The sequence below is a fragment of the Myiozetetes cayanensis genome, unplaced genomic scaffold, assembly GCF_022539395.1.
Source record: "Myiozetetes cayanensis isolate MyiCay16 unplaced genomic scaffold, myiCay2020 scf2-11, whole genome shotgun sequence".
Taxonomy (NCBI): Eukaryota; Metazoa; Chordata; class Aves; order Passeriformes; family Tyrannidae; genus Myiozetetes; species Myiozetetes cayanensis.
In genome coordinates this window covers 41,022,544-41,049,329 of record NW_026087411.1, presented here as the reverse complement: position 1 = coordinate 41,049,329, position 26,786 = coordinate 41,022,544, and the positions used below count along the sequence as shown (strand labels likewise).

The 26,786-nt window shown below is 48.0% G+C and overlaps 1 protein-coding gene and 1 long non-coding RNA gene across 4 annotated transcripts in view; one reads left to right on the top strand and one right to left on the bottom strand.

Annotated features, from left to right (window-relative positions):
- Positions 1–2,740: 2,740 nt before the first annotated feature.
- Positions 2,741–9,938, bottom strand: RHOU (ras homolog family member U). Its single transcript, XM_050314570.1, has 3 exons — positions 9,608–9,938; positions 8,790–8,848; positions 2,741–5,753 (listed from the first exon to the last, which is right to left on the bottom strand). Exons 1-3 carry the CDS (start codon positions 9,936–9,938, stop codon positions 5,298–5,300), a joined length of 846 nt encoding a protein of 281 aa, XP_050170527.1. The 3' UTR covers positions 2,741–5,297.
- LOC126639598 (uncharacterized) overlaps positions 8,630–26,786 on the top strand; it is a 24,065-nt gene continuing 5,908 nt past the window's right edge. For 2 of the 3 annotated variants that reach the window (XR_007628843.1, XR_007628844.1), the window contains exons 1-3: positions 8,631–8,881; positions 14,450–14,605; positions 15,670–19,386. This is a non-coding gene — a long non-coding RNA (uncharacterized LOC126639598). Of the gene's footprint in view, positions 8,882–14,449; positions 14,606–15,669; positions 25,568–26,786 lie in introns of those variants that run through there. The other variant, XR_007628842.1, reaches the window with a different exon arrangement.

Here is a 26,786-nt window from a genome sequence, read left to right as displayed (position 1 = left end):
AGCACGAGCATCTGAATCAGTGTCTGGTGCAGGTCTCCTTGAGCCAGGGGAGCTTCTCAGGAAACCAGTACAGTCTCTTGCAGATCAGCAGGGCTGCTCCTCATCCTTCCTTCTCTAGACACGTTTCCATTGCTGAATTAAAAAACCTGGGACTGAATTTAAAACCCAGCTCCAAGCTGGGGTTTTATGCCCTTTTACATACACATCACTGATTTATCGAGTCTGTTAAAACAGTGTGGAGAAATAAATCGGGAATTCTGAAGAATACTCTGCCTAAGATGGTAAAATTCATTGAATTACTCAACTGCTTGTTCCCCAGGTTATACAGAGGGCTGCACTAAATGGGTAATGAACGACCCTCATCCATTACATCCTCCTGCTGGCCGCCAGCAATATGGGAAGCTAAAGCTTCAGAAGGACCTATTGGATCTTGGGGCCCTGCTGTTGGCCCGAAACCAATCCTGCTCTTTGAAAAACATTAAATACACTGGGACAGGCTGATTGATGCCAAAAGTCCACCTCATCCCACATCCTGTCCCTAGTCAGCACAGATGCTTGGGGAGAGAATGTAAGAACCAAGCAAACAGAGTGATTTTTCCCTATAGTGCAGTGATATTTCCTCCCAGCTTCCAGCTATCCGCAGCTTTGAGATTTCCTAAAGGAAAGGCTGTACTTTTATACCTAACAGCCCTCCTTGGGGCTGTTCATTTCCTCATGCATTACTCTAATTGGGCTTTTAATCTGCTTATGCCTAAAGTAGGTAAAAGTAGTGTCTATTACTCCCCATTGCCCAGGAATCCCTTTGCCAGTTCTCTTGAGGTTTACAATGTCGCAACGCTTTCCTGTGCAGTTGTTTTTCCCCTCTCCTCACCTTGCTGCATGCCAGGGCAACGTTAAAGGCAGAAATTGTCTGTCCAAACCTCTTCTGTCCAAACCTCTGAGCAAATGAATTACTAGAGCTCAGAATGGTTGCTCAATTGTAAGGGCACTTAAGTGCTTCAGCAAAGTTCAGTATTTAAGCATAATACATATGGCAACATTAGATCAGCTGTTCGTGGTCATACAAAAACACCATCTCCTGCAGCAGTTTCTCCCTCTCTGTGGTCAGTAGCTGATGTCTAGAAAGAAAATCAAAAGCAAAGAATGTGGTGAAATTTCCTCACAGACACCCTCTCCCAAAACTGCCATATTTGTCAATGTCTCACCTCTAGTCAATCCTCAATCATACCCTAGAAGTATGTCCAATCGAGAAAATACAGAGGGAGAAATTGTAAAGGTGACTTTTTTCTCCACCAGAAAAAAAAAAAAAAAGTTGAATTTTTCCTAGAGCACTTAAATTTTGCATGTATGAAATAAAATAAAATTCACTCTTAGGAACTTCCATCCATCATGAACCAGCAGCAATTTCAGCACTCCTGGAAAATCTTATGTACAGTGGGCTTACTTCAGAATGACCTTATCAGCCTCATCTCCAGATGCCAGAAAAGCAACGCCCCACAGGTAGCAGAGGAACTTTTCTGCCAGGTCTTGGCAATGGCAGGTTCTGGTCTCTCAGCTAGCACAGCCTCCTTTCCTGCTAAGTTAGCATGCAAAGGTGGGGAGACTCGGTCCCCAGACAGTACATCCCAACTTCACGCTGTCCAGTGCAGAAAGCCCATGGAAGTGGTTCTTTGAAGGCACCAGCAACAGCAGTGGTGATTCAACACCAGGTACTTACCAGAAAGGAGCCTGCTGGCAAGTTGGGTTCTCAGGCAGGGTCACTGTGCTGCAGGTAGAACAAGGTGAACCAGCTTCCCGGCAGTCCCCAGAATCACAGTTAAAAAAGCAGAAAAGAAGCCAAGGCTTTGCTTCAGTGAGGAACCAATAATGGGAAAAGGGAACAATCTCCTTCCTCTAGTTTGTGCAGGTTGTGTGCATTCTGATGATTGAAAACGCATCTGCCTCACAACCCAAGAGACAGGCAGGATGGGAGGGTAACCTGGTATGCCAGCCCAGAGAGCATGTCTGTTCCTCTCAGCTCCCAGAAAACCAGACACAATGGGGAAAGTTTACAAACCTTCGTCCAGAGCAAAGCTCCCTCTCCGGAGCAGTTTCAGAGCAGGACACTGTCTCTGCAGGAACGCTTGGGGAGTCTAGATGCTGCTCCCCACTCAGCTAACACAGTGGCACTGAATTGCAGAAGGCCTCTCTGCCATGGCCACTCAGGTCCTGGGCATGAAAAACCTCAAAGCTCACACGCCTTGGCCCTGGCATGAGGGATAGGACCCAGGAAGGAGTGACAAGACCCTTGGTGCCAAGAGGAAATGGGCTCCGCTCTACCAAAATGCCCTCTGACTCCCTCAGGACATGTGTGGCACAATGTGCAGCAGGTAAAAGACCACATCACCAGTCTTGGTGTTCCCCCAGCTGTCCCCAGCTGTGCTCCTCCTGCTGCTCACCTCACTTTCAGGGGCCAGGCACAACGAGCCTGCCCATGCCTCACAGGGCCACAGCAAGATGCTGCTGTGTTGGCAGGGAGACAGAACGCTGGCTGTCATACCATTTCCACCCAGCCCAGCCTACTGGGGATGGGCAGTGCAGGGAAAAGGCTGTATTTTTTGAGCAGAGGCCTTTTGATGGGGCACTGGGAGTGCAGTCCTAGGTTAGCAGTGCAGTTGCCTCCTTCCTGCTGGGTATCAGCACAGTGCATGTCCAGGGACTGCCCTCCAGCCTCCTTGAGCAGGTAGCAGAGGCAGACACGTACACAGGTCAGAATTTATTTTCAAATACCTCATTTATATCATTCTCACATGAAATATTTCTTTTGGAATATAGCCTACACTTAGAAAACAGAAGAGAGGTTTTTTTATAAGGCACATCAGATTATAAACTACATAGAGACATCTCCCCCTCATTTGCGCTCATAAAATACTGGTAATTTTAAAAGTAATATTTCTAAAACCTAGACCCTGTGTAGCCCCGTGTAGAGAAGTATCCATAAAGTTATTAGACCTCAGTTTACACACACCTAGTAAAGGGCTATAACAAGTTGTATATAAATCACATCTTCAGAAACAGTCACAGCTGGCTATATTTAAAAGTAATGCTACTCCAGACTATGAAACAGGCTGCTTATAAAATATAACCCACTGCTTCCAGTATGGCATGATACCAAGCACTATAATCTGTAGAATAAATTCCGTTATTTTTGCAAATGGAAGCTGCTCAGATTTAAGCCTGTCTGCTCCCCAAAACCACATTTTCGATCAACCGAGACTGTTTTTTACAGACACGCAAAGCACCCAAGAGAAATCTGGCTGGTTTTCTCCAAGATGTCGGTATGACTGCATATCTGAAATTCTGTAAAAGCATTTAAGTAAGAAATACAAAGGCTCAGATGTTAGCTTCATGACCAGTAAACACTAAACCATTACCAACCAGATGAAACCAACTTAAACGCATCCAGCTTCTGTGCTATGGAAACTTTTTCCAGGCTCTTCCAGTGCAGAAGCCAACATATTTTTATTGAATTAGGCCCTAGGTAAAGATTTCCATCCCATTTCAAGTTTTCAGCAATGGAACATTACCCATTCTGCACTCATTCTGCTGTAGAGAAGGAAAAAATATTGCTTGTGGAGCCTATGCCAATTCAGCCCAGAATCCATTCACACAGTGTTATTTTCCTTAATGGGCCAGGAGGTAAACTGTGGTCAGCTTTATCAACTCAAATGGCCTCCACAGTTCCTTATATCAGGCATTGATTCATTTCTGATAAAAAAAGGTTCCGGCCTTCTGTCACTGCAGTTTAGTTTAAGAATAAGGAAAAGGTCACTTCAAGGCTATGGCCAAAGGAGAAAAAAAAGGAATATGATCTAATCTTGAAATATCTAGGGGAAAAGAAAAAGTAGTTGTGGTCACAAAAAGGCAGACAAACAGCACAAACCAAATGTCCTCTGCAGAATAAGTTTAAATACTGATTCTTGCAGAGTTGCATTATCACTCAGGTCTCTCAAACTCGCTACAGCTGCAGTTAGGCTTAGTTCAGTAGAAACCAGATTCAAAGAATGGGTCACACTCAACTCTACATTGATTCCCCAGCTACATTTTAGGCACATTTCAGTTAATCTGTTGAACTGATTTGGGAAAGAAAGAATTATTAGTTATACTTCCAGGGTGGCCTCAGCCAATTTCACAACTATAATCTTGGACAAGATTCAACCACAAGTGACTGTTGCCTTTAGAATGGAAAGACTAATTGGTTGAAAACAGCATCATGAAGAAGATGCAGCAGCCTCAGTTTCTAGAGTCCAGTTTGTTATAAATCCTAATCTGCCTGATTTGTTACTTGTTTAGCAGCCTTAAAACACAGGGAGGGGCATCCTGAAATTCCTGACTGTAGACTTAAAACCAGATGCTGTTCACATGGTGCTGTATGGATATTTGTTACGTCGCTTAAAAAACAAAACAAAACAAACAAACAAAAAACCCCCACAAACAACAGTATTTACATTCCTTTCAACTGAAATAGATGAACTGTCGTCAAGTCTGCAAAAATACAGAGGAAATCGCCACTGCTCGAGGTAGCGAGTTAAAGCTTGGTCATGTTCTTGGGCTTCCACTCGGCTTCCTGGGAAAGGCAGGGGAAGGAGGACAGAAAGGACTTTCACAAAGTCAGGAGGTGACAAATGAGATGTCAGCTCCATAAGGGATTAGGTTCCCTCACCACAAGCTGAAGGTATACTCTTGACCTTTTTAACTATGGCATTTGCGTATAGATTACACCTCTTGCATACCCTTTTTAAAGTGATCCCTAAGAGTGTTGGCTTGGGAAGACACAGAGAAGGGAGCAGGAGTGGGGTTTTAAAGCTACAAATGTCAGTTAGGAGGCACAGTGTTATTTTTCCCTTTGATCGTCCATGTACAGAGCTCTATCCTTCCACCGTTACTTGTGCGTTCCTCCTGCGAAGCCCTGGTAGTGAAGGCCTCTGGTGTGTGCTCCTCCCAGTCAATCCCATACACCTTACAAAGACAAGAAGTTGAATCCTTTGGACAAATCCTTCTATGCTCACAGACATACGATGCCTTTTTTCCTTAATGGGAAGTTTTAGTCACAAAACTGGATGCCAGACCTGATTTATAGCAATTATTCAACTAAGAATCCTTCTGCAACCCTCAAAAGGGCAACTGAGATATCCAGTAGCAACATATACACATACATACAGATCTACACTATACACTCGGGATGACACAAATTGAGATTTCAGCTAATATAGCCTCTATTCGATTTCCTCAGAGCAGCACTCAGGTCCTTGCAACCCCTATACGAAACAGCAGTATTTTTTCCACCAGGATTTGGAGAGGTTTTTCATCTTGTCTGGAGTCCTACACTTGGATTTCTTTGGTTGCTGCTGGGTATCCGAGTACTGAATACCAGCCACAATGGCTGCATCAAAGACCTCCTTGAGGTTTTTCTGAGTCAAAGCAGAGCACTCGATGTAGGACGTGGCTTTTATTTCCTCGGCACAGAGCTTCGCAGCCTCCTCCGAGACCGGCTTTTCTTTGCACTTGTCCAGCTCAATGAGGACTTTGACATCCTCCCGGAGGTCCGACTGTGTCCCAACCAGGATAATGGGTGCCTTGGGGCAGTGGCATCGAATTTCAGGAACCCACTTCTCACTCACATTCTGGAAGGATGAAGGGCTCACCACACTGAAGCACAGCAAGAAGATGTCCGTGTTGGTGTAGCACAGAGGCCTGAGCTTGTCAAATTCATCCTGCATGGAATAAAATTGCATTAGCACCCCACAGAAAGAGCAGCTCTAGCCTACTTTGGGGAAGCTGAGGATCACCTGCCACTGCCCCCCCGAAAAGCACCTCAAAATGAGCACCCAGAGTACCCAACAAGGTGTGTTACAAACAGAAGTTGCCTGTACTCAGCCTGAGGTCTCATGGCTGCCAGCCAGCAGGCACTCTGCCACTGCTGGGCACACAGGACTAAGGTGGTGGCTTCCCTGCGTACCTGAGATATTCTGATTCATGCCAGAGGTTATTTCAAGTGCTTAAATATTTCCTTTGCTCTTTGTACAAAGGCCTTCTGCCCTACTTCAGCAAAGAAGCAAAGCTGCGGGAAGCAGGTTACAGCACAGAAAGCCAAAAATTGAAGAGAGAGAGTACTTTCTCCGGGGCCACCTCTTATAGGGGTGAGTCAGTGAGCAGCTCTGATGAAGAGCACCCATGTACCTCAAAGTTGCTCTGCTGACACACCAGAGAGCAGGCATGTGGCAGCAGGTACCTTTCTGGGTACCTTGCCTGGAGTTGGCTTTTAAACTGGTAACTACTTAACAACATCCTACAGGATATGGGAATGATTTCCCTGCCATTGTGCCCAGGGATTTAAATCTGAAGGGAGCAATAATGGTTTACAATGTGCAGGCTTAACATGCCAATTACATAGAGTAAGAGCTTTACCTTTCCCTCCCACCCATGCCACATCAAACAAACTGCAATCAGGCCTCCCAGCACTACCTTTCTGTGTTTTTGTGGTTTTTTTTCCTTTTAGTACAAACTCCAGCAAAGCACGGCCCTTTTTCAGCTTCAAAATCTAGCCACAAGAAAGCCAACATGGTAACAAAGGCATCCTGATCCTCAGGGAAGAATGCAGCTAGAAGAAAGGGTTAACTCCAGGCAGGCTGCTTTTATGCTGACAGCAGGATAAAAGCAGGGTAACACTAGCAGTCTGAACAGGTAGGATTTGCCTCAGCAGCAGTGACATTTTAATTAAAATGGACCATTTTCTCAGAAGCTTGGAATTGAAAGTGCACAGAAACGTAGAGCTGAAAACATCTCTTCTGGTACCAGCAGTTTACTGTTGAATTTCAAGTTCCATGATAATTTCTGAGAGGTGAGATTTTGCTTTAAAGCCTCCGGAGGCCCAAGATAAGCAGTTTAAAGACCCTTGGAAGCCTCAGAAGTCCTGTTCCACTCAAATGAATTTCTTCTAGCAGTATCTCTGGGAGCGACAGCGATTTATAAAACATGAGTCAAGAAAGTAAGCTTCATTAGCTCTCTTGATTCTCAGGTTAAGCCTCAGAGGAAACGAGGCTCTCACTGCTTGGCTCGAGAAAACCCCCACATTTACTGAGAGATGCTGTGCTGAACAACAGGGCTGTTTGCAGAAAGGTACCTTGCCATATAATTGCCTCTTCTTGCTACATGAGAAAGCTCAAAAGCATTTTAAATTCAATGGGTTTGGAAGCCAAACCCAGATCTTAAGGGTTCCACCAAGATGAAATAGTGCCCTTTATATTCCAAGTACACTCCTGCTGTTTCAATGGCAGACACATGGCCTGCAGAGACTCTACTCCTCTTTGGGCTAGTGAGGAAATAGAAATAGAAGCTGAAATAGAATTTCCCTCTGTCTGGAGTGCTCTTTTAGCTGCAGATTTCAGCAGCCATCTCCCAGCAGCAGTTTCACCAAAGTATCCACCTAGGAATCTTTTACTCAGGACGACTTCTGCCAGTTTAGATAATCCCTTCATTTTAAAGGCAGTGACTCTACCCATTCCAGCTGCCCTTGGGCAGCCATAGCAAACATCTTAAGCATTAATGGCAAGAGGTGCCGGGGTGGCCTGCCCATCCCTCCTGCAGCTTGCAGCTGCATTTCCACAGGCATTGCATATCCACAGGCTGTCACCCGACGGCAATTTCACCTGCCACACTCTGCATATGAACACCCAGAACCAACGATCCTGCCTCTTCAGTAGGACATGAAATTAGGGGACAGTTTTTCTGTTTGACTTTTTATTGGTACATGCAGAATGCTATTTGTAGGATTTTGGCACTGGTTTGTAGGGTGCATGGGAGTCCTATACTGCTGTCGAGGACTGCATAGTCCTTCAAACCTGTTTCCTAAGTAGGACACTCAATTATTACTCATCTAAATGGGTTTGTATGTTAAGGCCACTGAGATTTTCCAGCGTGGTTTTGGTGAAGCTATAGACCTAGGTCCACAAAGCTGCGCAGCATCCTAACTCCCGCTGCCTTCAAATTACAGCGAGGTAGCAAAATATTTTTGCCAACTTTTGGTTATCCAGCCTCGACCCCTTGCAAGCAGTGTTGCACTCTGCTCAGGGTGGTACAAGCCATGGACTTGCAGAAAATATAAGGCAGTAAGAAATGGGCTCTTTTTATGTATCAGGCAAACTAGGAGATGAGAGACATTAGCTACCCTCATCTCTTCAGCTCTCAGATTACAGCAAACCTCAGCTTCACGGCAGCATCACTTTTTAAGAGGGTGAGAATGGCAAATAGGAAGTCTCCACGGACAATACCCAACAGGACTTTTTTCTCCTTTCAGCCTCTGTCCCTTCAAAATCACAATCTATCTCTGGACAGCTAAAGCTGTGGATGCTTTGCATGCGTACATCCTAAACACCCTGATTCTTAAACACAGTTATTAAGCAAAAATAAAGACAACTGCTCAAAGTGACAACTGCTCAAAGAGAAAACCAGGTGGCCGTTGAATCCCCAATATGTTCAGCCTTTCTAGTCAGGCTAAACACAGCAGCAGGTTGAGCCAGCAGAGCAGCAGCCTGTGGCCAGCCCCTACACAGAGGCACAGTATGTCCCCCCTCCCTTCAACAGACACCGGACAAAGCAGGGCGTTAAGCAGCAATGAAAATGATAGCGGATAATAAGATGATCAAACACCGGGAATACTTTCAAATCCATGAAGTCATTTGCAGGACTACTTTGCGCAACAACTTCTCCCCTCCCGCTGTCACTGAAATCAAATAAGTAGCTCCACTGACCTGACCAGCTGTGTCACAGAGCTGAAGTCTCACCGGCTTGCCATCGACAGACACAACAGCTTTGGAGAGAAAGGAGGGAAGGGAAAACTGAGGTGAGTCCAAGTTTGCACGTTTTACATTATAGAAAAATTAAAAAATCAGCTCTCATAGCCTTTTCTTCAATTAGTTTAGATTCAACAACTTAGCAGAGCTGGAAGGGAGTTTGTCGCTAACGCTTGGGCACACACAAGCCCTTCAGGGCTTTCCGATTCATTTCACTACAAGAGATGATGTAGGCGGTGACGGTACCAGCTCTCCGCCAGCAGCGCCAAGAGCTAGCCCAGCAGTCCAGAGTCTTATTCTGCTACAAGGGTTTAGTTTATTCTCCCCCTCGTACACCTTCAGCACGCCCAGGACACAAAAAGACCCCGCTGAACCACAGAGAAACCCCAGAACCTCCCCCTTTGCACGGGCTAGAGAAGGTATTTAACCTGATCTTTAAGCGCTTCCGATACGCCCGAGAGAGCTAAGCTTTACAGCGGAGAGTTCCCAATTAAAGCTCGGCTCTGGCCGCACCGCCAGGCACGACACTCGCTGCCAGCCCGGCTCCGTTACACCGGCGACTGGCTGGTGCTGCTGCTGCCTGCGATGACAGCCTGACAAGCTCCGGTCCTGCCCGGGCAGGTTCCTGCTACCCACAAATAAATAAAGAAATCACCGAAGCTGGACATCACCCCCTCCCAGCAGCCCAGCCACGGCCCCGGGAGAGGCACGACCGGGACGCGTTCCCCGCCGCCCCTCCCGCCGCCTCGGTCCCCGCGGCCGCCCCGGTCACTTACCGGAGAAGTTGTCGAAGGCGGTGGGGATGTACTCGGTGGGGTACCCGTTGGTGGTGTAGCTCACCACCAGGCTTGTCTTGCCCACCGCGCCGTCCCCCACCAGCACGCACTTGATGCTGCGCCGCGGTTCCGACCCCGCTCCGGCCCCGGTTCCGGCCACGGCCGCGGCCCCGGACCCCGCCGCCCGGCAGCGGCCGCCCAGCGCCGCTCCCAGCGCCGCGGCCGCCCGCCCGCTGCGCACCCTCCGCGGGGGCACCGGCGGCACCTCGCAGCCGCCCGGCGGCACCGGCTTGCTGATGTACCCCGCCTCGCCCTCCTGCTGCGGCGGCATCCGCGCGGCCACGCAGAGCCCCGCGGACCGGGGGCGGCGCGCTGCCCGGGGCCGCCGGCCGGGGGGCGGCGAGGCGCGGCGGCGGTGGCGGCGGGCGGACGGTGCAGGGCCCCGGCGGGCCGGCAGGAGCGGCGCGACCGCCGCGAAGCCAGCCCCGGCGCCGGCTGTCTGTCCCCGGGCGCGGGCGGCAGCGGCGGCTCCCGGCGCAGGCGGCGGCTCCCGGTGGCGCTGCTACCGCCTCGCGCCGCGCTCCCGAGTCCCGGCGGCCGGCCCCGCGCCGCCGCGTGACATAGCGCGGCGCTGCGGGGAGGGGCCGGCGCCGCTCGGCCCGGCCCGGCCCGGCACGGCACAGCCCGGCACGGCCCGCCAGGCGGCGCCGCAGCGCCCCGCGCCGCCCGCCCCGACGGCCGCGGGAGCGCCCAGGGGGCGGGCCACTGCCGCGCGGCCTCGCCTCTCATTGGCCCGCTCGCCCAGCCGGGAGGCGCCATTGGCTGGTTTGGCGGCGGGGGCGGTGCCGCTCGCCCCGCGGGCCCCGGCGGTGCGGCCGTGAGGGGCCGTCCTGCAGGGAGGGCGCGTCCCAACCGCGGCGCTCTGGGGCACCGCCCGCCTCGGCAGCGCTTCGCCGCGGCACGGGGGCTTCACCGGAGCCCCGGAGGCTCCTCGGTGCGGGTCTGGGCCCCAGCTGCCTGCGCCCCTCTCCCGCAGGGGCGGAGCGGATCGCACTTAGCAGGGCGAGAGAGCCGTGCGGTTGCGGCGGGGTGCTCTCGGCGTGTTTGCTCCGTGAGCTCCCACCCGCGCGCGTGTGGAACGATAACATGGGCCGCGTGCCGTGGGAAAGGGGCGCTTCATTTTTAGCACCGTTGAAATAAGTTGGCCGTGGGAGGTTTTGCAGTCGAACACTGGAAATGAAAGGCTGATGAATGGCTTGGCTCTGCCCTAAATTGGGAAAGTTATTAACACATTTCTTCTGGGAACCTTAGCAGCACTGTACAAACCGTGCACTGTACATGAACCGTGCCACCTGGAGTATCTGGGATACCTCCCTTGGCAGGCATCCAGCGCGGATGTCTTAGACAACTTACCCAAATTAGTGCTGATAAGTCTATGGCAGGGTGGGGATTTCAGTTTACCATTTTCAGCATCTGAGTTCCCACTGCGCCCTACTGTTTCCCTCACTGAAATGGAAGCCTGTGTGAGGCAGCTGGTTTAGTACTGCAGCACATGCTACCTCTGCCCATCATGCCCCATCTGTCTGTCTCAGGGTAAGTGGGGGAGCTGGAAGTGTCAGGCCTGTGGGGATGTCATCTTCCAGCTTCAGTGAAAGCTGGAGCTGTGTGGTCTGACCACTGAAGGCTCTGCAAAGGCTCATGCCTCATGGAAGTAATTGCTCTGTACAGCTGATCTTGTTTTCCTGAGTGCCCTGGCTTCTTCCACTGGAAGCGTCACTGTGGCTCTCCATAGGGTTGTGGCACTTGTGCACTTGGACGTTTTGGGCATTCCAAAGCAGGGCCAGACCCAAGGTTCTCCATGGATGAAGGCAGCTGGGAAGACCCCAGGTTGGATGCCCTGTGCATGCAATTGAAGGTGTGGGGAAGGAACATTGCCCTGGAGCCACGCACCAGGGCAGTAGCACCCACTCCCTGCAAGGAGCACAGCTGGGCAGGGATGGAGCACAGCAGCCAGCAGAGCACAGGGACTCAGTGTGATCCTCATACTCAAGACCCATAGGGGTCATTGACCCTCTCATGGGACACTGTAGTCCTACAGAATTACATTCCCCTAAATTAACAAAAATGGTGCTACCACATATGACATTAGCCCCAGAGAGTCATCACAGTGCACCCGTCTACAACCAAGAAGCTTTTCCCCATTGGGTGCTTTCACACTTTTATCCCTCTGTGATGAAGCCTGAGGGTGAGGAGATCACCCAGACAGCTGAGGTCTGCCAGGAGTGACAGGTAGAAGGATTGCAGTGCCTGCGCTCAGGCATATACTAAAATAACAGAAATGGCTTAATTCATACCTTTGGTTATTTTGGTGCAAGTCCTCGTGGGGATGCTGAGGTTAGAACAAAAGCATTCTATTTTTATTTAGTGTAATTATAGCTTGTCTACTTAGAAAAGCTGAATTGCTTTAACAATACTATTGCAGCTAACTCCCCAGAGTATGGATGCAGTTGTGCCAGGATAATGCTAATATAGCTTATTCTTGTTGGGAAAGGGGAAAACATTATGTGTGCAGATGCAGGTTCGCTTTCAAACAGCTGCAGCTGTTTGAAAGGTTACCACCAGGGCAGCCTGTTGCCACGCTTGTTCCTGGGGCTCCTCCCTCATAGCAGAGCCTTAAAGGCAAGTGTGCTCCATGGCCATCTGGCTGCAAAATTACAGTGTTTAATTCAGTATTAGGCACCTTCAGCCCAGCAGGTGTTCCACTGAAAGGCATGAGAAGATTCTGCATGGCTGCTCTGCTGTAATGGTGAGGGAGCTCAGAGCTACCTGTAGTGTGGTAACAGCTTGAGCAGTGATGCTGTTTCAACAGTGAACCACGCAGCTTAGTATAAGCGTGGTACAGGCGACAGTCACATCCCTGACCAAAATCAGGTACCAATCCCTGTACCATAAATTGTTACAGGTCCTTCTTCTCCTTCAATGGAGGCAAAAGGAAAGTGGATGAATGGCACAGACTTGTGTCCCTTCTTCTAAATTGAAAACAAATCACTTTTTAGTGAAACTCTGAAGGTAGCAAGGATCTGCACAAGACAAGGAACAGTATCTTCACTCATTTCTGGAGAACTACATGGTGCATGGAGGCTGGATGCTATTATTTCTGGTGCATTTCCTCCCTACTCCTCTGTGCAGGGGCAAGAACCACATTTGCAGCCCAGTATCTCCTCCTTATTCTGCATGGTTCTGCAAGTGTATGTATAGGTGCATCTCTACACAAGACAAGGTAATGCTAATGAAAGACACGTACAATGGGAAGAGGTACAGCTTTTAAGACTGTAGTTCCCACTGAGCAGCACCCAAGAAAGTTGTCTCCCACACACATTAGCTTTGATAGAAAGGCCCCTTGTGCCTGAGGAGCAGAGCTGTCATGAGGAGTCTCCATCTCTGTGCCAACATGCTTGTACCCTTCTCCTGTTAGAGCCCAGCAGTTGGTAGTTTTCTATCTCTAGAAATCCAGGGGAACTTTCCACCTCGGGGAACAAGAAATTGGAGAAAACTCAACAGACCAGACGAGGTTCATACCACATTTATTCAAGGAAAGAAATAAAAGGAGTACCATAATTACATTTTAACTACATTTTACTCTTAGTGGCATCCCATAAATCATCTACCTTGTTGGAATAGCCTATGGAATAGCTGGAAGTCAGCACACAGTAAATACGTTGACAGTAAGTATAGTGAATACTGTTTACTAGTTGGCTTTGGCCATCTTGGGCAATATATCTTGCTGAAGTCGTGGAAGCCGATGGATTTTTGCCCCCTTGGTCCATTTTGTCTATTTTTGGTGAAGAGAAGGTGAGTAGGTGTACTGCAGTCTCTGACACCATGCCGGAATATGGCACAACTGAGGACACAGGGAGGCACGAGCAATGTCACCTCTTATCTGCAGTGGCAAATGGCGAATTCATGTCCTGTCTGAGACACTGAGAACTCATTAAGAGAAAAGATGCACAACCACAAGGAAAAATGCTGTAGGTGGGAAATGAGAGGGCGGGCGATATGCACTGGGCGACAATCCATTTGAACGGCATCGAAAGATGGTGTGAGAAAGCCCTTCATGCAATGTTGCAAGCGAAAAATGCCACATGTACATTTTTAAACACCTTCAGCAGACAAATACAGCCAATGCATTGAGCTAAGTAGGCTCCAGCAAGTGAACTATAACAGCCTGCATTGTTTCTGTGCTCGGGCAGGGGGGTGTGAGTGAATTCAGAGCTGCATGGTTGCCCTATACTGTAATGTACCCTACCCAGTACTGTAGCCTTTTGTGTAAAAGGATGAGCTAACCAGTTGTTTTGCAAAGGGGGGGACCTTTTACACCACAGCAGCAAGTCAGAGCAGCTCCCAGGCTGCCGTGGTGGCGGTGGGCTGAGGGTGCATTGATGGAGGGATGCTGTAACAGATAGCCCCTGTTCCCAAGCTTTTGGCCTCAACCCTATCACATGCACACATCTTACAGGTTTGAACCCAATTGTTTTCAGAGCTCTAATCTGGGGGATAAATAGGCTTAATTCCACATAGGTCAACAGGGTGGCAGTTGTCTGTCTCAGGGCTGAATTTGACACATTATCAGCCAGTTCACAGAAACGCTGTTCCTCTATCCTACGTGCTTGTGTTAGTCAAATATTATTCTTCAAGGAAAATTACAGAGAGAGGAAATTATTTTATCAGGATGTGAAGTAGGTCATTGTTATACCCTGTCTTATCATTTTCCCTGTGATACAAAAACTATGAACTGGATACTGGCCTCGTAGAATGAAAGCTTTCTTTTTTCTTTTCTTGCAGAAACTTGAAAAGCCTGACACTGAAAGAGGCGAGGGAGTGAGGCAGCACGCTCTGAGCATGACGTGATGCACTGCTGCTTGTTCCAGGGAAGGGTATGGCCTGATCTGCGCGGCTGTCACCAAGATCCTATTCTTTAATGAGAAGAGCAACCCTGAGGTCTGGAAAAAAAACACCATCTCTGATGCACCCCTTCATTTTCCAAAAATCAGGATCCTGGTGACTTGGTGGAGTGGGTCAGTGGCATGTGAGGTGGTGAGAAAAGAAAGGGGAAGGAAAAGGAGGGAGGGAGAGAGCAGGGAAAGGACAGAAACCTGGGAAAGAAGGGGCAATTTATACAAAGGAGTGCTCTGTCTCTAGAGAAGTGTCTTTGAGGCTGTTCTTTGAGAACTGTGAGGGAAAAGGGCTAGAGAACTACAAGATACTGCTGCTTTTATTATATATTTGATCTGTAGTTTTAAAAAATTGTATTTTGCCAGGGCTTTTTTAATAACATTTTCATGCCCAAAGTATAGATTTCAGGGAAGTTTTCACTACCTGGCAAAAGGGATCAGTAAGTGGCACACATTACTAAAACAATAAGCTCTCACCACCCTGCCAGCTAAGTTTTGATTGAGAAGAGGCTATCAAAAACTCACAGGCAAAACCAATTGTTGAGATAAACATGGGGAAAACCCCACAAAACCAAAACAAAGCACAATTGCTTCAAGCCTCCCAAATTCCTATTTAATTCAGAAAACAAATTAACCCTAACCTCCTATCTGCCGTGCCTCTGCAGGGAAACCACAGTGGGAGGTGAGCCCTTTATCTCGCTTTCAAAATCCTTTTTGGCTGATCTGGGGTCAGGTGCTGAGAAGCACTGCATGTCCTGATTTTGTGTGACAGTCACCAATTTGCCAGCTTCTCCTGTAAGCCCCTCATTGCCCTAGGACTGCCCCACACTCCTCTGAGTGCACCAGAGGTGGGAGCTCTTCCCAGGGCTCTCCGTGCTGACTCTGAGCAGGGACCAAGCAGTCGCCCCAGCAGGTCACCTGGGCACCGCTGGAGACACACTGGGTAAGGTCTAGGTGGTGGCAGATAAATGTCTTGGTAAGAAAAATAACAAAGTTACCAGTTTTGACAAACGTCTGAATGAAGGAACTGCCCCTGCCCTGTGGTATATTGCATTTCACTGCTCTTCTTTTCACTAGGATTTATAACCTGCCGTGCTATTTCTGCCACAGGAGCCCCTGTTTACAGACAATCTGGAGAGAGGGAGGAAATCCAAGGACTAAATGGGAGGAGAAGAAAACATGTTGGACAATGTGCTGCACACTGGTGGGACTGGTGTGTGACAGAGGAGAGAGCTGAGAAGAGAAACGACAGCCCAGTTTGGACACACATCACTGAGGAGCTGGAGCAGAGCAGCTAGCACTCAAAGCTGGCATGGTTTCTGCAGCACGGGTGCTCTTTACTAGACCACCTATCAATGCATGTGTGAATTCCCTTACTAGTTTTACTAGCTGCCATAACCCCACCAGTTCCAAAGGTGGACTCTCAAAACAGCTGTCAAAATCCTAGCTTCCTAATGGGAGACCTCACTTTTGTTAACAGTGCTGGGAGGTGAGGGGAACAGAGAGACCTGTCTGCTCTGCCAGCAATGCTCCCAGGCTTGCCTCTGCACCCAGCCTCCCCAGTGAAGCTTGGCCTAGCCAAGAGATCTGTGCTGATCTGCTTTTGTGGACAGTTTGTCCCATGCATTTTTAGCTGGTTACTCTTTAAGTCTGAAAAACAACAATTGGTCCTAGTGTTATCTCTTTTGGAGCCTGCCACTTCCTCTTGGTATCAAACTTGGAAGAACCCCACGGCTACTGCTGAAAAGCTTTTTCCCTTTCCACATTTAAAGATCTTTTCTGAAAGCGGTTGCTAGGATCTCCTTGGTGGGGATTAAAAGGCTTGGAACAAGCCAGCCCAAGTGTCAGTTTTATTGAAAGTGAACAGGGTGGTCTTCTGTGATAACTGCCCGACTTTGAGGGCAGGCATCTCAGGAAAGCATCCACAGCTGGCTCCGGGGCAGCTTAGCAGAGAGGGAAAGCCATGGCTTTTTCTGTACTGCATGGTTAACATAAGGCAGGAAACTAAAGACCACGATGCACTTAGTGCAGAGCAAACGCTGCCATCCAAATCAGCACCATCCTGGCTCAGGTGGTTGTATGTGGAGGCTCCCAGGTGCCTCCCTGATCCCCAACTTATCTGGGCCAGCTCAGTGCCAAGTCAGTCCCACCTGCCTGGTGCTGCCAGCCACAGCTGGGGAGGAGCAGGCACTTCTCAGCATGCTCTGCTCTACCCCACCAGAAATCTGCTTCGATAGAGAACTGTGAGCAGGTTTGGGATATTGGAAAGCAGTTATGCAGGCATTATGTTTTTCTTCTCAGGGACAAGGATGAAAACCTTCGATTCTCAGGTTTTCAGGCTAGCACTTTTCAGCCGTAATAGGTATACATAAATCAGAAGCCAGCCACAATTAAATGTAAGAGATTTTTTCTCTTTCAGGCATCCTGTCTCTACTTGGGAGTCCTTCACTAGCATACAAGGCTGGGTGCAGGAAGTTGCCATTCTAGTCCATTTGAGCTGGATTTTGAAAGAAAAAGTTGCCAGAACAGTACCACCAGCATGGCTCTGAAAGGCAATGGTTTACTATCACATAGCAATGTTTTCACTAGCCTAGTTTAAAACTAATTTTCTGAGCAGAATGAGGTTCCAAGGGCTCCTTTGCTGGATAACCTTGACAGACTAGTGTCCTCTCTTAAATGGGAATTTATGTGCCTGAAAACGTGGCTCAACAGGGAAACTTCTGCTGAGTGAAAACTGAGCCTCAGTTTATCGGCGTTTGAGAAAGTACTTTGTAGGTGTCTGCAAGTCCTTAGACTAAAAATGTGAATAAGGGTAAAGCATTACTGGTAGATAATGTGATCCTGTCTTTGAACCTGCTTCTCCATCTGCTTTATGGATCTCCATATCTTTGACGGAGAGTGTTAGAGCAAGAAGGACAAAAATGCTGAACCTCTTTCAGCTTCGGTAGTTCAAGAGAAGGGTTTTTGTGGAGAAGTGCCCTAGGGGCTTTGAGCACCAGCCTCTGTTAGCTGCAAATACAAGCCACTAAAAAGCACCAGAGCTTTCCCACTGAAGTAAAGGCATCGGGAAGAGGAGATTAATAGGTTGCCAGCTGTGTCGGCGTGATAAGCCAAGCAAGAACCCAGATGCTTTCAGTCGAAAATGGATTGAGACCTCAGCAGGGGCACATGGCAAATCAGCCAGAAGCTACACATGGAAAACTGAGCAAGGCAGTGTGGGTAAACATTTCTTATCTTCACTTTACGTCAATAGAAATGGCATTGTAAAAGAGGCAGCAAAGTATTTGCTGGAGAGGAGGAGGGAAAAGTCCACAAGCTTTCTTGGCTGTACATGTAGGTTTTAAAATGCTACTGTTTTCCTAGGAAACCTGTCACTGAAAACAAACAACTATCAAAAATCACCCAGCAAGTTCTTCCAGAAGGCTGGCTGATTGCTTGTTTTGGTAGATTTAGCTGAGCTGTGCTGGCAGGAATCTGCCTGCCACTGCTGTTGTGCTCCAAAGGCAGTCGGGAAAGTACAACTCCTTAAACCAATCTAAAGCACAGCTGTCATAATCACCCCATCTAGTCTGATTTGCCACAAAACAGGACTTGTGGGAGAGGCAGACCTCAGAAATCTGGAGTTTCTGCAAGGTGATGCTGTCTGCAGCCATCTCCCTGTTTCCCACAGTTCTTGCTTCTACAGCAGCCCAGCCCAATTACCTTCATAGGCTTTTTCTTTGCTTTCTGGTTTTATTGTTTTCTTTAAGGCTAATTAACAGAAAGGTGACTGAGGCCCAGGTTTCTTGTGTGGATTTTTTTTTTGTGCTGGTGGTGTTGCTTTTCATTTTGCTGAGTTTCCCTTTTGCTTTTAAACAATTATATGCAAGAAAAGCACCTTTCCTACCAGAGGCAGTACTGAGTGAGGAGAAGACTCAGCAAGCAGAATAATAATAACTAAGGTAGGGCCATGAGTAGGTTTCGCCTCCTCCTCCCTGTTTTGCAGCACCACCCTGAGAAGGTAAAGGGCCCTCACTGCACCTCTGCTGTCAGCACCCTGGAGCAGGGAAAAGCACAAATATTTCCACCCCATAGGAGGTGTGCAGGTGTCAGTAAGAGGTGAACTGGGATAAACACAGATAAAGCCTCACAAGCTGGATCCTTATGTCCTCTGGATCCACCCCTGCCCTGTGAAACCTTCAGCTGGCCTCTAGCTGGGTTATGGCCAGAGGTGGGCTCACTGCATCTGGGTGTCTTGGGGCAGGGCCATCCATCACGTGCTGGTGGGGAGCTGTGGCTCCCAACACTTTCTCCTCCTGCCACAAATCCTCACACCCACATGTGCATGGCTTTGCAGGGACTTTAACCTTGTGCCTGGGAGCTAGCCCTGGAATTCTGAGGGTACTCTGTCAAAAGGTCTGGTTGTGACTTCGGGTATCAAAATAATGGTGTTGCTTATAAAAAAAACCTTCAAAATATGATTGTTGATAAACCCATGCATTTTCATATAATGCATAATTAATGAACACAGATGCTCTCTAGTTGCAGTCCCTGACATCATAGTGGTGGACATGGTCTAGGAACAGAGACAGATGACCCAGTAGCTGAATAACTGATCATCTCCCTCAGAACACAGGTATGGGGAAAATTAATGGCAAAAATAGAAAACGGAAAATTCATGATGCTCAACTGCTTTCTGTTTTTCTCAGCAGGGGAACTTCAGGCAATGTGTCTGTAAAGCACCGAGCACCTTCCACTCTTCCTGACCCCACCAATTTTCTCTGCACAAACCATCCATATGGATTTGTCATGTGGCCTCTGAGAGACCCTGAGGCCTTGTACATCCCAGTAAGTCAAAGCATATGGGGTGGAGGAGCCGCATCCCTGCCTAAGCTTCTGCAAGTCCCTAAGGGTCAAGTTAAGTGCAAGCCTGATCCTGTTGTCTGGACCAGGCTTGCCCAGTGCATGTTTAACTGTCCAGCCTCAGCAGGCTGGGTTTCCTCTCAGCTGCAGGGCTCAAAGGAGATGGCCCCTGTCTCACCCCATGTGGTCCTGGGCAGCTCAGCATCCCCACCAGGCCAGGGGCACATCTTCGTGGCTGGCTCATCTTCACCTGCCCGAGGGGCTTCAAGCCCTGGGGCTGGGGCAGGAGGTTGAGAAACAAGAAGGCTGAGGGACTGAAAGACTTCTCTGGAGCCATGTAGTCCTTTCAGCATTTCCATGAGTTTATTTTTCCTCTCAGACCCAGGGGCTTATCAGCACTTCCCTGCCCCACAGGGATGTTGGGATGAGCTAATCCATTAAAAGCTGTGCAGTGCTGAGACACCAAGTCTACAGCCACACAAATTAATAAGATGGGCCAAGGAATGTTTTCCACCTCCAAGACCCATTGGCATGCCCTGCCATTCCCAAAGGGATGTACTCCTGTCCCCCCAGAGCAGGAGAACTGTGCCCAAACCACCTGCCGAGAACCACTCCAGCTCCTGAAATATGCCTGGGCATTGGCAGCAAACTCATGCAAGGGCAGTGCCAACCATTTAATTGCATGGGCAACTGCCTGGGCCTGTGCCCTACCTCTACTTTATTAATTTATTAGTACCTTGCTGCTAGCCTGCACTTGTACAGACAGAGAGTTTGCCTTTAGCAAGGACAATAAAGTGCCTGTGAGGGAAAAGTCCAAAGTGTTTCATTGGTTTTAGTAGAAAAAGGTGCTTTCTCCTCTGGGTTTCCATCTCTTTTCTCCTGGTCACTGTGGAGCTGGGTTTGGTTGATTCAGACAGTGAGATTTTTTTTGTGCAGTGCCTAGCAGAGGGAGCCTTGGTGGCCGTGTATCACTGCCATCCCAGCGGATCATGCTGTTGCTGTTATAAACATAATACAGCCAGGTTTAAGACAGGGATGTAATGCTCTGAGTGGCCAGCTTACTGAAGGGAACAAAGAAATGATTATAGGGCTAGAGAAAAAGTAAGGGGGAAAAAACTAAAAGAAAACAAAGAGCCATTGACAAGAGACAAATTAGTTAGCTCTCGAGTGTCCTTCTCCATCTGATAAAACAAAAATGTCCAGAGCAACAATTAACAAAAAAAAATATGCAGAGTAGAATATCTCTGTTTAGCTCCAGGTACTGACTGTACACAAGACTCTTTCTTTTTGGTTGTTGTTCTCATGTTTTGGGTTATCTTGAGCCTTGGTTAGTGCAGAGCTGGTTGCATGTGTGTATGTGTATGTATGGTGCAGTCCCCACAGGTTTGAGAGCTGTCTTTTGTGAAGGAAGGGAAGCCCCACTGAAGGGCAGCAAAGGAGCAAAGCAGGCGCAGAGGATACAGGAATGTGCTTTGGCTGCTCCTAAGGAAACACAGCTCAGGGGTAGGAATTAGTGCTGGAAAAGGACTCAGAACTAGAGGCAAATCCAGCAGGTGGTTAAGGTTGGGAAGACAGCACTAAATAAAACCAAGAAAAGGAAAGCTGAGGAGAGTGCTGCTCCTGGGCTGCTCTGGGGTACATTGCTCATGGCTGGCTCACTGGCAGGCAGCGAGGTGGGGGAAGGATGGGCTGTGCCCACGAGAGGGTGGTATGAACAACAGGGAGCTGAATGATGTTTGGTTTTGCCTCATCAAAGAGAAAGGGAATAATCCGTTCTCCATGGCATGTGGAGGTAAATAAAGAAATACGTAGTGAGCTCAAACTGCAGCACAGAAAGCTCAATACAGATAGCAAGACAATGTTGTGGACAATTGCATATTGCAGTTGCCTCCAGGGACTGAGGCATCTCCAGAAAGGTAAGACACCCAGGGCTGTCAGGAATGGTTAGGGACAGCTGATTTTGTTTCTAGGCAGCTGGGGTGCAGTGGTGTTTCCTGACAGTTGCTCTTCCAACCATACTTTTGGAAAACAATCCAAAGGCTGTCAAGTGCTATGGCTCCGTGGTGATTTTCACTGACAACAGAAAGGAAACTAGACAAAGGCTAGGATGCATTTCAGTGTTCTTGCTCTCTTACTGTAATATTTGTTTACATGTGTGGAAGCAGATGTACCTGTTCCATTCACTTTTTCTCCATTCACTTCACTGACCACCTCCTCTTGTCCTATGAATCGTTGGTCTGTCCCTGAAGTGCAGCCTATAAACCGTAGGACTGGATAACCTTATGGGAGCTGTTTTGGGTCCCTTCCCTGTGTGAGTGTGACCAACTGCCCAGTGCCAGGCACTGTCCCAGGGGACTGTTCATCTCTGTGGGTGAGGTACAAACTGGTGTTGGGTTCAGAGCAAAGCCCGGCCCATCTCATGCTGCCGGCTGCTGCTCAAAAGCCTGCGAAATGAATAGTCAAGACCTGTCAGATATACAGCTAGATGCTGTTAAGTGCTCTTTGTCATGGATGCTAGATTGCTTTCTATCAGAGATAGATCACAGAAACAAGAAATGACTCTTGCCTCTTACAGTTTTGTGTTTGGAAGCAGTTGTTCTTAGCTATGTTATATCATTTACCTATATCACACCATCTCTGGTCTCATTGGAAGTCTCTACTTCGTTTGCAGTGACTCCTCTTTCCTTCCCTGCTAGAGTGGCAGACTCACCTACTAACCTCAAAATTGGTCTGAATTCCTTCTACTTTCCACAGCAGCTAGTGGCACCACAGGTTACACAGTCAAAGTTTGCCCAACAATCTTGTTGCCGTAGTACGAAGCAGAAAGGAAAAGACCTATCTTTACCTTTACTGCATTAGCTTTTGTAGTTCAAATAATTAAAATTTCTTTTGTCACTAAACTGCGGGAACACAAATTGAAGATGCAGAAATAAAAACATCATTTTTTTCCTGATGCACTGAGAACTGGATTCTGCAAACCCCCATGCAGCTTGCTTCCCTGTTAACCGAAGCGTAAATGTTCTTGTGTTCAGGGCCTCTCTCCCCTGACTGGAGCCCTTCTGCATGGCTTGTCCTTCAAAAGCTGAGTGACAATAAGAAATTGTCCTACTTAAACAAGGGACCTATTTCACCTTCTCACCACACTCATAAAAAAATGGCGATGCTAAATACTCTTAAAGATCAAAGGCCCAGTATGCAAAACAGATCCTGTACACCAAACTGATGGGCTTCTCAGGCTTTTGTTGCTATGGTGCTATTTTCTTGACAAGTTAAAATATCCCTTGTCAGTCTCCATGGCAGCCTAGAGGGAGAAGTAACCATCAAAAAATAACTGAATATTTTCTTTGACTACAGCCACTGAGTGGTTAATTTTTTTTAAGCTTTAATAACCCTTGACTTCAAGTTTGGCTATTAACCCACCAACTGATCATTAACTATATAGACTGAATGACTGATGTCCAGAGGATTGGTGTAAAGCAGGATTAGTTTTTAGATTTTTTTTTTTTTTTTTTGGAAGGACTCTAATATCTCCCACCACCAGACAGACAACCTTTTGATTCCCCCTTAAGACTCTGGGGCTGAGCAGAGAGGTACTTGCAGGTTATCTGCATAGAAACACACTGCTCAGAGCTGATAAACTCACTGACGCTCTATCCTGCTTTCCAATTTAACTCAAGCCTTGCTGAGCAGCAGGAGTAACCTGAATGAATTGCTGGGGGTCACAGCTTGATGTCTTTAATCAACATTCCCAGCTTAATCAATGGGACTTTAGGTAGACTGAAACACAAATCTGAATATTTCTGGTATTTACCCTGGTGCTTGTCCTTTTCCTAACAGGACAGCTAGTTATGAATAAATGCAATGTTGCTGCAGAAATGATCAAATGTCAATTGGACTTCTCTTTTTTTACCCTATTCATCTTTAAAATGCCTACAGCTGAAACTTTCTAGTGGCAATTTGCTTAGGCCATTTAGATAATAATGTGCTAATAAACGAAAGGAGCATTCTTTTTTCATGAATAAACTATTCTGACTCACAGTCCATGTCCTAAGCCACAAGACCATCCTGTCTTTATGACCTGAGATCCATAAGACCTAAGGAGCTGACTCTGACTCAGCAGAGGAGGGCTGGGATTGGACTGTGTTTGCTATGTGTATCTTTCTTCCAAACACAACGCAGCCAGAAGTAAGTTAGGAAAAAGCCTCTGGCCCTGATTTCTCTTTGGGGTTTTGATTGCTCCCTTTGGTATGAGAGTGAATTAAGTTCGGATTTATAAATAGCAGCCTAACCACCCCTGTGCTGACAGGCACAAATGTCAGGAAATATGTAGTTAGTTCCACCGGTGCGGCATCTTTGAACTTTAATTTTAAGTACCTCTGTCATACCAAGGGGAAGCAGAACAACACATCTGGAAATAAAAGGTTCCTGTTAGACTTTCGCACTAACTATTTCCAGCTTTTTTCCAGATAGGAGTTTTCAGTAAAATGTTTTCTAATTAAAAAATACTGATTCCTCAAAACTATTGTTCTTCTCGTGAGAGCTACAAAAGAAACACGACCAGTACATTTCTCAAATAAAAATAGTAAGGAAAAAAATTATGAATATCAAAGCATCACTTTTTTTCATTATTGACATTTAAAAAATATTTTCTTTATCCAAATGTCTTCTACAATGTAAATAATTATACTTTTAAGTGTTACTTAAAAAAAAAAATCTTGAAAGCTCTGAAATTAAGTATTTCCATTGACTCAAACTGCATTTCTATTGTTTGCTTGCAAATATTTTCCATGGCTTCATTTTTGATCCCATTTTCTGACTTGAGAGACTTTTTCCATTTCAAGCACCTGCTCTCAGCTGAAAATAATAACCAGATATTTTGTGCTTGAATAAAAAGTAGAAAGAAGTTCCAGCTAAGACAGGCCACATGTGCCTTTGGAATATGTTTACAGAGGAGCAGCACACCTGTGCTATGGCTTCAGTTATAATAGCAAGACTCTGCTGTAAGTCAGCCAGGTGAGGAGTGCTCCATCAGACTATACCCTCCTGTAAGGAGTTGCTAGCATGACGTTCAGCAGGACAACAAAGTGGAGAGGAATAGACAAAAACTGTGAGACAGTAATTTTTCTGCATATGTTTATTGAATTTTCCATTTGCAGAGGTGCAATCACGTTGATTCACAGCTGGCAGGATAAATGTCCCAGCATAACAAAAGCACCAGGTTTTCCAGCATTCATTTCTAATGCTAAAATCCTGCAGAAAAATCTGTTACTGTGCATAGGGAGGGACTGTTCCTGATGGAGGCAAAGCTCACAGTGAAGTACCAGCTGCAGCATTGGAGCCAAGAAGTTGCAGAGGCAGCTGCTGTTTGCCTTTCCCCACGTAGCATTCCTGCCTCCAGCCCTGCAGAGCAGTGGGACCAGGAGTGCACCAGTGACGCTGGCTGCATCCTGCACACATGTAAAGCTGCCTCCTCAGGCTGTGGCAAGCTAACACTGGAGAGGTTTTTCCAGCTCCCAGGAATGAAATAGCACCTCTGCCAATACAGTTCATAGCAGAGCCTCAGGAAAAAAAAGCCCTAGTATAACTACAACCATCTCCACAATCACAGTTGTCATTGCCCCTGAGGGCAGAAACCACAAAAAAGCCTAGACCCGAAGCAGCAGCACTGTGCCAGATGCACTTGCTCTGTGCCCGAGGCTGGGCTGCTGAGCTGCTTGGGCTGAGCTGCTGGCTGTGGGGCTGCCAGGAGGCTGAGCTGCAGAGCTGTGCAGCTTTGGGGCTGCTGCGCAACTTGGATGTGGCACTGGATGATGGGCTGGGTGGATGGGTGGTAGGGATTGCTGGACTCCCGGGCTGTAGGGCTGCACGATGCTGGGATGTGGGGATGCTGAAATGCAGGCATCTGGCGCTGGGTGTTAGGCTGGGTGTCTGCAGGGCTACAAAAATGGACATTTGGGTGCAGATCGTCTAGTGTTCTTGGTTGTGCGACTGCTGGGACACCGACCTGGGGAGATATGAGGCTGCTGGGTGGTGGGCACAGGGAAATGTTGGGCTGGAGGGCTGTGTGTGGGCTGGATCCAAGGCCGCAGGGGTGCTGAGTGGAGGGGTGGCAGGACTGCAGAGCGGCGTGCAACTCTGCGAAGCTGGATGCTGGCCTGTGACAAGTGCGGGGGAGGTGGGGATGGGCTGGGCTGGGCGCGGGGCGGCGGCGATCCCGGGATGCGGGTCTGGGATGCGGGTTGCGGCGGCGGCGGTCGCCCCCTGCTGGTGGTCCCACCGCGGGGCCCTGTAGCCGGTTCATCCCCTCCTTGGCCGTAGCAGCTGCCTGAATTCACAAGGATGTTCACAGTATTTTTTTTGTTTGGTTTGGGTTTTTTGTTTTAATTTTTTTTTTCCCCTCCCTTTGTGCCTAGAGCTCACAACAGGAGCCTGCATGCCCCATGTGCGGTGTCCTGTGGTGCCATCAAGTTACTGATTTATTCCATTAGCCACAGCTTAGAGATCACAGCTTCACACTCTGAGGCTGGTTGTCCGCTGGCTGAAGTCACTCACAGGACATCAAACCCTGGCATCATCCTTGTTTGCAGCTTGCTATGGCCATGTGCATCGCAGAGCTGTGAGCAGGACTGGCACCCAGTGTCCTCAGCACCCCTCAGGTCCAAGCAGCACAGCATCCCCACTAAGCAGCACGACAAAATTGTGCTTACAGGTACCTAATGGACCTAACTCTCCTTCCACCAGGGACAGCCGGGACACATACACTGCAAGCTCCTTAGCCACCCATAGTGGGGTTATTTTTCATTCCCTTATTGGCTACTTTTGCTTCCTACCCTAAAACACCTCCACGATCAGGCCTGCCCTGGTATAAGTACAAACAGGCTATGCTGCACTCGTTTCTTCATCTCCTCCTGGATGAATGAAATGGTTACTCAGATGGTTAACTACTAATCAAATACAGGCAATACCAGCCCCTAGGACACTGCATGTGGTACAGCGAGTTTCCTGGAGCTGTCCTGTGCCACTTGTGCAGTGCTGGCAGCACAACTAGACCTCAGGGGGTGAGACCTGGCACAGCATGTTTCTCAGCTCTCACATGCTCCATGGACCACTTCTGGAGTTTTTTTTTTGAAGCAAGAAAAACCTGATGCTTGAACTGCTCACAAACAGCAGGAAGAAAACACACTAGGTTTTACCCAGTTTTAATTTGCAGACCCCAGTATTTTCCAACAGAGGTGCAGTCCATCTGTCACAAGGCAACTGTCAATAGGGTTGATTTCCTTAGTTCCCCTCCCCTGCAGATAACCCTCAGGGCCTGCAGACAATAGGTTGCAAACTGTTGGCATTGATAGATTATCTTCCTCCCCTTCCATGCAGCCTGGAAAATT

Coding starts and splice junctions, on each gene's coding strand:
- RHOU (XM_050314570.1), bottom strand. CDS start 9,938: ATGCCGCCGCAGCAGGAGGGCGAGGCGGGGTACATCAGCAAGCCGGTG. Junction 8,849..9,607: donor CGCCTTCGACAACTTCTCCG/GTAAGTGACCGG, acceptor TTCTCTCCAAAG/CTGTTGTGTCTGTCGATGGC. Junction 5,754..8,789: donor TCTGTGACACAGCTGGTCAG/GTCAGTGGAGCT, acceptor TATTCCATGCAG/GATGAATTTGACAAGCTCAG.